Source organism: Nicotiana sylvestris, chromosome 3 (genome assembly GCF_000393655.2).
Source record: "Nicotiana sylvestris chromosome 3, ASM39365v2, whole genome shotgun sequence".
NCBI classification, from domain to species: Eukaryota; Viridiplantae; Streptophyta; class Magnoliopsida; order Solanales; family Solanaceae; genus Nicotiana; species Nicotiana sylvestris.
In genome coordinates this window covers 118,374,489-118,384,902 of record NC_091059.1, presented here as the reverse complement: position 1 = coordinate 118,384,902, position 10,414 = coordinate 118,374,489, and the positions used below count along the sequence as shown (strand labels likewise).

General features: G+C 40.4%; 2 protein-coding genes across 2 annotated transcripts; both read left to right on the top strand.

Annotated features, from left to right (window-relative positions):
• The first annotated feature begins 780 nt into the window (after positions 1-780).
• LOC138887917 (uncharacterized) lies at positions 781-1,188 on the top strand. Its single transcript, XM_070169710.1, has one exon. The coding sequence runs from the start codon at positions 781-783 to the stop codon at positions 1,186-1,188; it is 408 nt and encodes a 135-aa protein (XP_070025811.1).
• A 6-nt stretch (positions 1,189-1,194) lies between these two features.
• On the top strand, positions 1,195-2,205 carry LOC138887916 (uncharacterized). The gene is made up of 2 exons (XM_070169709.1): positions 1,195-1,557; positions 1,732-2,205. Exons 1-2 carry the CDS (start codon positions 1,195-1,197, stop codon positions 2,203-2,205), a joined length of 837 nt encoding a protein of 278 aa, XP_070025810.1.
• The last annotated feature ends 8,209 nt before the right edge of the window (positions 2,206-10,414 follow it).

The window sequence follows — 10,414 nt, the reverse complement described above, 5'->3', positions numbered from 1 at the left end:
GTTGACGATTTTGCTTGCTAGGACATCTCGTATCAGCTATTGGTGAGCACCAATCTTTCAGGGCCTTATCTCTATTTTGTTTTAGTCATTATAGTATTTAAGTTAATAAGGTATACTGGGACCTTGTACCGGTAAACAGTTAGCATTTTCAGTATTCTTTAGAGGCTTCGTAGACTATAACCCAGTCAGTCAGATATTAGCAGGCCTTCATGTGTTAGCCTTGTCGGCTACTTGTTTATACTTGCAAAACTTTCAGTATTTTCCGCATCTATGACATTTCAGCCAGACTCTTCAGTAGATTGTCATGTTTTACATTTACCTCTAGCTCATAGTTATACCACATGTTGATCCAGCCATGCAGTTGGTTCGCTCGGTCACATGCAGTCAGGCCTCGAGTGCCGTGTTACGCCTAGACCATAGTTCGGGGCGTGACAAAGCTTGGTATCAGAGCCCCAGGTTCAAGAGTCCTAGGAAGTCTACAAAGCGGTGTCTAGTGGGGTCTCTTTTATGTGTGTGTGCGCGCCACACATGTAAATAGTTGACCACCAAGACAACTAGGATTGTTCCATTTCTTTCATACTCTAGATCGTGCAGTTAAAGCTTTGCTTTCAGGAATCTTTCTAACTTGTGCGAATTGCGTATTTCAGAAAAATGTCTGCAAAAAGAAAGTACACCAGGAGGGCCTCAGCTACTAGCCAAGGGGCCACAACTAATGCTGCTCAGGAGGGGGACACTCCAGCGTAAGGGGTTGCATCGGGCTCAGTGCCTAGTGCTTCAGACATGGATGTCAGGGAAGCTATCCAGTTGCTCACCCAGATTGTTGCTAATCAGGCTCAAAGGCAAGGAACAAGTGATGTTCATGAGACGGGTATTTCCAGGTCTAGGGAATTTCTCAACATGAAACCTCTCATCTTCACAGGGTCCAAAAAGGATGAGGATCCGCAAAACTTCATTGATGAGGTTCAGAAGATATTTCGAGTGATGCATGCTACAGACACTAAGGCAACAGAGCTTGTTGCGTACCGGCTGAAGGATGTTGCTAACACTTGGTATGAAACATGGGAAGAGTCCCGAGGGGAGGATGCAGATCCAGCGACTTGGAAGGAGTTTATAGATGCATTCCTTGAACACTTTCTACCCATTGAGATCTTGGAAGCTAAGGCTTTGGAGTTTGAGAGGCTGAGATAGAATGATATGAGTGTGAATGAGTACTACCTCAAGTTCGTCTCTCTGGCTAAGTATGCTCCAGAAATGGTACGTGATATGAGGGCCAGAGTTAGGTGGTTTGTGTTGGGGCTTTTAGATGATTTGTTTGCTGATGCTAATATAGCTGCTCAGAATAATGACATGACCATCACTAAGATGGTTGCCTTTGTTCAAGGGAACGAAGACAGGTTAAAAGAAGATGAGCGGCTACAGAAAGAGAAGGACAGGGAATTCAGCAAGAGAGCTAAGTCTGCAGGAAATTTCAGCCATGGGGGATCTCAAGCAGGAGGCAGTCGCCAGTTCTTCAGGAAATCAAAATCAAGACCCGCTCCATCTTCATCTAGTTCACCAGTTTAGAGGTCCAAGTTTAATAAGAAAAACCAAAATTTCAGAGCAGCAGGCTCACAGTCACAGACTAGTGTGGGCTAGAGAGGCCTTGAGTACCCTACTTGCAACACATGTGGTAAGAAGCATCCAGAGGTGTGTCGTTTGGGCACAAATGGTTGCTTTGTGTGCGGTCAGCAGGGCCATTTTTTGAGGGATTGTCCATCAGCAAAGCAGAACAATGAAGGCAATGTAGCTCAGTCCACTAATTCAGCAGCCCCTCATAACTCTCAGGCCCAACAAGGGCGCAGTGCAGCAAAGTCTAGTAATGCAGGCGATGGTCGAAACCGCTTGTATGCACTGGCAGACCGTCAGGATACCGATGCTCGTGGAGATGTTGTCATAGGTATGCTAATAATATTCACTTTTGATGTCTATGCTCTTATAGATCCGGGATTCACCCTATCTTATGTAACCCCATATATTGCTAAAAAATCTGGGATAGAACCAGAAAAGTTGTGTGAACCCTTTGAAGTGTCCACTCTAGTTGGAGAATCAGTTATAGCAAGGTGTATCTATAGGGGATGTCCAGTCAAAGTGCATCATCGTCTTACTGTAGCAGACTTAGTAGAATTGGAGATGTTAAACTTTGATGTGATCATGGGCATGGATTAGTTAGAGTCATGTTATGCCAAAGTGGGTTGTAGAACCAAAATAGTAAGTTTTGAATTTCCCGGTGAACCAGTCTTAGAATGGAAGGGTGATGTCGTAGCATCTAAGGGTAGGTTTATTTCCTATCTTAAGGCCAGAAAGATGATCTCCAAGGGATATATCTATCACCTGGTTCGAGTTAAGGATGCAGATGCTCAGATCCCCACTCTCCAGTTGGTACCAATTGTAAATGAGTTTCCAGAAGTGTTTCCTGAAGATCTCCCTGGAGTCCCTCCCGATAGAGAGATTGACTTTGGAATTGATCTACTTCCAGGCACTAAGCCGATATCTATTCCGCCTTATAGAATGGCTCCAACAGAGTTGAAAGAGTTAAAAGCCCAGTTGAAAGATCTTCTATATAAGGGATTTATAAGGCCAAGTGTCTCACCTTGGGGCGCACCGGTCTTGTTTGTCCGAAAGAAGGATGGGTCTTTGCGTATGTGCATTGACTATCGTCAGTTGAATAAAGTCACCATCAAGAACAAGTACCCTCTTCCCAGAATAGATGATTTATTTGATCAACTTCAAGGTGCCCAGTGTTATTCCAAGATTGACCTCAGATCGGGATACCATCAGTTGAAGGTTAAAGAAGTTGATATTCCAAAAACAGCTTTTAGGACTCGATATGGGCATTTCAAATTTTTGGTAATGTTATTTGGCTTAACGAATGCACCAGCAGCTTTCATAGACCTTATGAATAGGGTATTCAAGCCTTATCTAGATTTGTTTGTTACGTGTTTATTGATGACATCTTGATTTATTCCTGTAGCGAGACTGACCATGCAGAACATCTCAGAATTGTGTTGCAGACACTGCAGGAACACAAGTTATATGTCAAATTTCTAAGTGTGAATTCTAGTTGAAATTAGTAGCGTTTTTGGGCCATGTCATCTCATGGAAGCCGTGAAGGTGGACTTTCAGAAAATAGAGGCAGTGAAGAATTGGCCTAGACCCACCTTCGTATCTGATATAAGGAATTTCTAGGTCTAGCAGGCTATTATAGGCATTTCGTAGAGGGATTTTCTTCTATCTCGTCCCCTTTGACTAGATTAACTCAGAAGAAAGTCAAGTTTCAATGGTCGGACGCGTGTGAGAAAAGTTTTGAGAAGTTAAAGAAGAGGTTGACTTCAGCTCCAGTCCTGACACTACCGGAAGGAACCGAAGGGTTCGTTGTTTATTGTGATGCTTCAGGGGTTGGTCTTGGGTATGTATTAATGCAGCACAGTAAAGTCATAGCCTACGCGTCGAGGCAACTCAAGGCTCACGAGAAGAATTATCCGACTCATGATCTTGAATTAGCAGCCGTGGTGTTTGCGCTAAGATCTGGCGCCATTATTTGTATGGGGTACATGTTGACATTTTTACAAATCACAAAAATCTCTGGTACATCTTCAAGCAAAGAGAATTAAATCTACGTCAGAGAAGGTGACTCGAATTACTTAAAGATTATGATATTGATATCCTCTATTATCCGGGGAAAGCAAATGTTGTAGCGGATGCTCTCAGTCGGCGTTCTATGGGCAGCTTAGCTCACGTTGAGGCAGACAAGTGAACTATGATGAAGGAAGTCCACCACTTAGCAAATCTAGGAGTTCGACTTTTGTACTCCGAAGATGGTAGCGTTGTTCTCCAGAACAGGGTTGAATCCTCCTTAGTAGCTGAAGTAAAAGAAAAACATTTCAGTGATCCCTACTTATTGAAGCTGAAGGAAGGAATCCACAAACACAAGACTATGGCTTTTGAACAAGGGGGAGATGATGGTACTTTGAGATATAGAGGCAGACTATGTGTTCCAAACGTAGATGGGCTCAGAGAGCGGATTATGTCAGAAGCCTACAATTCCAGGTATTCTATTCACCCAGGTTCCACTAAGATGTATCATGATCTTAAGGAGGTTTATTGGTGGAACGATATGAAAAAATATATAGCAGATTTCGTGGCTAAGTATCCAAATTGCCAGCAGGTGAAAGTCGAACACCAGAGGCCTGGCGGTTTAACTCAGAATATAGAAATTCCCATTTGGAAATGGGAGATGATAAACATGGACTTCATAACAGGTCTACCTCGCTCGTTACGGAAACACGATTCGATTTGGGTGATTGTAGACCGACTTACCAAGTCAGCTCATTTCTTGCCAGTGAAGACTACAGATTCGGCCTAGGATTATGCCAAGTTGTATATCAAAGAAATTGTCCGATTGCATGGGACTCCTTTGTCCATTATCTCAGATCGTGGTGCTCAGTTCACAACAAACTTTTGGAAATCCTTTCAGAAGGGATTGGGCACAAGGGTGAACCTCAGCACCGCTTTTCATCCTCAGACAAATGGACAGGCGGAACGCACCATTCGGACTCTGGAGGATATGTTGAGGGCGTGTGTTATTGATTTTAAAGGTAATTGGGACGATCATCTACCTCTCATTGAGTTTGCTTACAATAACAGCTATCACTCTAGCATCAAGATGGCACCATACAAAGCTCTGTATGGGCGAAGGTGTAGATCACCAATTGGTCGGTTCAAAGTCGGATAAGCGGAGTTGTTAGGACCCGATTTGGTCTATCAGGCTATGGAGAAAGTAAACTTGATACAAAGGCATTTGAAGACGGATCAAAGTCGCCAAAAGTCCTATTCAGACGTGCGGCATAGAGAATTAGAATTCCAAGTTGATGATTAGGTGTTTCTGAAAGTATCGCCCATGAAAGGCGTTATGAGATTTGGGAAGAAGGGGAAGCTTAGTCCCCGCTATATTGGTCCATATAGAATCATGTGAAGGATCGGACAGGGGGCTTATGAGTTAAAATTGCCACAAGAGCTAGCTACTGTACACCCAGTGTTTCATGTGTCCATGTTGAAGAAATTCATGGGAGACCCGTTACTTGTGGTTCCTACAGAGATTATAGGGGTTAGAGACAGCATGTATTATGAGGAAATTCTAGTGGCTATTCTTGATCGAAAAATCCGCAAGCTCAGAACTAAGGAAATTGCTTCGGTAAAAGTGCCTTGGAGAAATCAAAAGGTTGAACAGGCTACATGGGAAGCCGAAGAGGACATGAAGACTAGATATCCCCATCTCATTGAAGAGCAAACGGAAAATGTGGAAGGTAATTAACCTTTCCATTCAGGTCTTATATTATAATCTCCATGTCCTTCAGTATTAACTCAGCTTAGAACTCAATTATTACATACTCATTCAGTTTGATACACATGTATTCATGATATTTCAATATTCGCATATCACCATCACACCCGTTTAATGTCCATAGATAGTTGTAGTTGCAACCAGGACCATCATTCGAGGACGAATGATTCCAAGGGAGAGATAATGTAACAACCCGTAAATTCGGCTTAGGTGTGAATGTGTTAAATGAGTGGTAAGGTTATATCTTGAACATGTGAAGTCCCATCGGGATGATTATGGGTAAAAATAGTTACTTCAAAATCAAGATGGAAAGTGAGGTGCATAAGATTTGACAAAATCGACTAAGTTTGCAGAAGGTTCGTATTCCATCAGGTTTTAGTGAAAATGTGTAAGGAATTTGGGAAAACTCAAAGAACAAAAGTTGTAGGCCTTTGAAATAGCTTTCCAACGATATATTATAGAGGCCGAAAGGACCTTTGTGAAAAAGTTATGCGCATTTTATATAATAGTATGTGATATGCGCGCTCGGTAGCGCGCCCATAAGCGTGACCGCGCTAATTTTGAGGCAGTGTTACTGCCGTTTAGCGCGGTCAGTAGCACGGACAGGCCTCCAAGTGCACGAGCGTGCTAGTGGGGGGTCATTTTAAAGCTATATTCCGTCCCCCACAGCCCCAAAACATAAAAACTTGCTCTAGAAAGAGGAACTCTCAAAACCTAACTCCTTAAGGGTCCTTCTACCACCCAAGGTAAGTTCTAATGGTGATTCTAAGTTAATATGAATTTTCCAACATCTTATTAACATGGGTAAACCCTCCATATCATTAGATATTCGATTGAGATATCATTGTTGAGAGAAGGAAGCCTAGGACTCAAATTCAAAGGGTTTGAACTTCAAAAAGGTAATGTCTTCACCCTCTAATTGATTCTAGCATTGGTTTAATGATTATGAACCCTAGTTCATGAGATATGAGTTGATGGGTTTGATAGAAAAGCATTAACGATTATAGGGTTGGGGTGTTGAGCGTTGATTATTGGTTAAGGGTATTGTTTACATTATGGGTGATGAAGAGTAATGTTGATATAATCATTTGAGACTTTAAAATTTATCTAGGAACAAGAGAATAGGTTGTTGGGTGTAGAGACACCATTAATAAGGACTATGAAGCTTTATTTTCACCAAGTGTTTGATAAAATGCTTAAGTGACCAAAACATGAGCATCATAGCTAATATGGAATCCCTTTGACTTGTATTGTTATAGATTAAAGTTGAAAGGGTTGACAACCATTGTATTACGCTCAAAGGCAGGAAGATAAGGTATGTAAGGCTAACTCTTTACGTTTGGTGATGTCTACGATTCTCCCTACGTCCCATTCATTATGACCATTATCAGTTTCCTCAGAAAGTAACTGTGCCTTAGTTCCCTGAATAGCAGCAGAACTTCTATTCTCTAGATGGCATAGTTTCATAATCATTCGATATTCTATGAGTTTCAGTTATGACGAATCAAATCATTATGAATACTTATCTCAGTCTAATCCTATTCACTATTCCAGTGTCATGTAACTCGATATGACTCATTATTTCAGTATCATGTATTGCAGTATGACTCTCAGTTCCTGATTTTAAATTCCTGAATGTTGAACACCTGTATTTGGGCCTGAGGCCGTAGTTTCTGCTTTACGCATTTTTGGGCCTGAGGCAGTAGTTATGTATACGTATACTTGCGCCTGAGGTCGTAGCTTGTGCATATATATATATATATATTGGGCCCGAGGTCGTAGTTTATCAGATAAACAGGTTGTTCATCATTCAGAAGAGGGAGTATTCATATCCTTACTTCCTTGTTCAGTTATCAGTTTATCAGCTAGTAGTTCAGTTTCAGTTTCAGTATTTACAGTTCTTTTGTTCAGCTATTTTACATACCAGTACAATTCAAATGTACTGACGTCCTTTTTTCCCGGGACCTACATCTCGCAATGCAGGTAATGATTTTCAAGTTGACGATTCTGCTTGCTAGGACATCTCGTATCAGCTATTGGTGAGCCCAGTCTTTCGGGGCCTTATCTCTATTTTGTTTTAGTCATTATAGTATTTCAGTTAATAAGGTATACTTGGACCTTGTACCGGTAAACAATTAGCATTTTCATTATTCTTTAGAGGCTTCGTAAACTATAACCCAGTCAGTCAGATATTAGCAGACCTTCATGTGTTAGCCTTGTCGGCTACTTGTTTATACTTGCAAAACTTTCAGTATTTTCGCATCTATGACATTTCATCCAGACTCTTTAGTAGATTATCATGTTTTACATTTACCTCTAGCTCATAGTTATACCACATGTTGATCCAGCCATACAGTTGGTTCGCTCGGTCACATGCAGTCAGGCACCGAGTGTCGTGTTACGCCCAAACCATGGTTCGGGGCGTGACACTAACTATAACTGAATAAAAGCAAGTAAACTAACAGCTAACTATGATTGAGTTGTAAACAAATAAGAGAAGGATCTAAGGTTATGATTTTCCCTATTGATGAAATCCCTTCCTGTTATGTTTCGCATAGATCTGCCTAATCATCTCTATCGAGCATGAGCACTGTTATTACTGCAAATCTCTCCCGAGTAATCGCGACAATTTACTAGATGCACTCTCCCGAGTTACACTAGTTGGCTTTTATTACAGCTCACCTTAGATCGCACCCAAGGCTTCGTTATCCCTAATCCCGCCTTTAGTCCTTTCTGTAAAAGGGCTTTCCAACTTGTGATTGATTCATAATCCCTTTTAATGGGTCTAATTGATTGCTACTGATTTTCCTTAAGTTAAAATCTTTCCTCTCTTTCTGACTTGGTTCATTGGTAATGTCAAATCCCTGATTCCTTAATTTACTAGGTACTAATTGATTTACTGTGTTCTTGCCTTATTTGGGCCAACCGTATATTTTAAAATTTTCTTTCCTTAGTTAAACCCCTATGTATTTGCCCCTAATTTCCTACTTTACACAAGATGTTTACTTGATTCTCTTTGCTTAACTGATTGATGTCCATTACCGTTTGAGTTTGAACTCCTTAATTAAAGGATGCTCTTATGTTGATTGATTATAATTGATACATAGTTCCATAATTATTATGATTCTTCCCTTACTCTCTACCTATTTTCCAAGCTGTAAATACTCGACTCTTTTTCTTTTCACCTTAACGGAATACACTTCAGAGCTTCACTTAATTCTCACAACCCCTTCTAAAACTTTCTGCACTTTGTCTTTCTCAAGACTTCTGCTTTCATTTGTTTTTGGCAAAAATACATAGGTTACCCCCAAGCTATGGACCAAATCCCTGTTACACACTTTTTGCGGATGAAAATTACCTTACACACTCAACCTTTCCAGAGTGTCCCTAAGACACACCACCTTTTTCTTGACCAGTTTTTCAAAACATGTGTACTATCATGCACCAGTCATACAACGACATGTGTCATTGACTTAAAAAATGAAAAAGAAAAAGAAAACCAAATCCCACCCAATTTTTTTTTAAAAAAAAAAGCAAAAATGGAAAGGAACTCATCTCCTTCAGGCTTCATTGTGCCTTCAATTAGAGCTTTTCAGCTCATATCTCTTCATTCATCAACATTTCTCTTTCATCTTTCATCCATTAACATACACATGTTCAAGAAAAAATTATAGATAAATGAAAAACATAACCTAGTTTTCATCGTCCCACCACCATTACTCACATTCCACAGCCTTCTCGTTATCTCCATTGTCGCCGACCACCAAAGAACCCAGACCTCCACCTTACAATTCAAACAAAAGAAATAGAAACCCTAAACAACTGCTCCTACCTTCTAATGCATTTTTTTTGTTGAAATTTTTTCAGATATAACAAGTGGGTTTTCTCCATGGTTGCCCCATTGAAAAGGAAAAAAAGAAGAGAAGATTCTTCTACATTGTTCTTCTAATCTCACTTGAAGATTTCATTACAAATTCTTCTACATTGTTAAAAATTTCTTCTTGAATTGATTTTTCCAGATATTTTTACTCAATCTATTACAATTTTAACAGATTTCTTAATTGAAAGTGGATAAAATGGATAGTAAACATCTATATTATCTCCAATTTGAACCAAATTATTTTAGAAAAATACAAAAAGGAAGATATATTGGAAAATGACAAAAAGAGGATTCATTTAACCGTTGGATAAATTTTATTAAATCTGGACTCTTTAAATAAAGAATCAGATGTACAGTTTTTACAGTTCAGACGTCTTATTTTGTTTGTAAAACACGCACCTGCCACTTTGACAAAGAGGTGTGTCTTAGGCATAATCTGGAAAGGTTGAGTGTGTAAAGTAATTTTCGTCCACAAAAAGTGTGTAACAAGGATTTGGTTCATAGTTCAGGGGGTAACTTATGTATTTTGCCTTTGTTTTTCCTGAAACTGGTATGTCCTAGTTTTGATTCTAGCATCAACCCCAATGTGTTTACTTACAAGTTTTTATGTCTATGCCTACTTTACTGCTCTGTAGAATTCAACTTCTATGATAGTATGCTTATGTCTTGCTATCTGTTACTGCAATGAATCCCATTCCCCATACCCCTTTATGTGCTTGAGCTGTGGTTTAAGACATGGCAACACAAAGTTATTGTCCATGGACTAAAACTGGATCCTTTGGATCCTAGACTCTTTCAATTTCCCATACCCCATTCCCTTAGGTGTGTTGAGTTGAGGTATAGCCTGGCAGCATCCAAGTTACTGTCCAGGGCTAAACCTGACCTTCAATAGGTCGTAACTCTCTAATTTTTAGCTGATAGGCTGGTCAGGGGTGTGCTAGCACTCCTAATTGCTGGGCATGACCACCAGCCTGCCTTGGCATTCCCTAATTCCCCTCTATTGCACCTACACCTATTCCTAGAACCTTAAGTTCTGCCCTCTCTTTTGAGCCTTGCTTTGAGACCTTGAGTTCCCTCTGAACTTGGACATTTGAGGGCTGGCCCTTCCACACTGCACTATAATCTAATTCTGCAATATATTTGGGGTGTAAGCA

What these genes read in the sequence shown, in the direction of transcription:
- LOC138887917 (XM_070169710.1), top strand. Translation starts at nt 781, where the DNA reads ATGGATGTCAGGGAAGCTATCCAGTTGCTCACCCAGATTGTTGCTAAT.
- LOC138887916 (XM_070169709.1), top strand. Translation starts at nt 1,195, where the DNA reads ATGAGTGTGAATGAGTACTACCTCAAGTTCGTCTCTCTGGCTAAGTAT. An exon ending in CATCTTCATCTAGTTCACCA is followed by an intron (nt 1,558 to 1,731) that starts GTTTAGAGGTCC and finishes TGCGGTCAGCAG; the next exon opens with GGCCATTTTTTGAGGGATTG.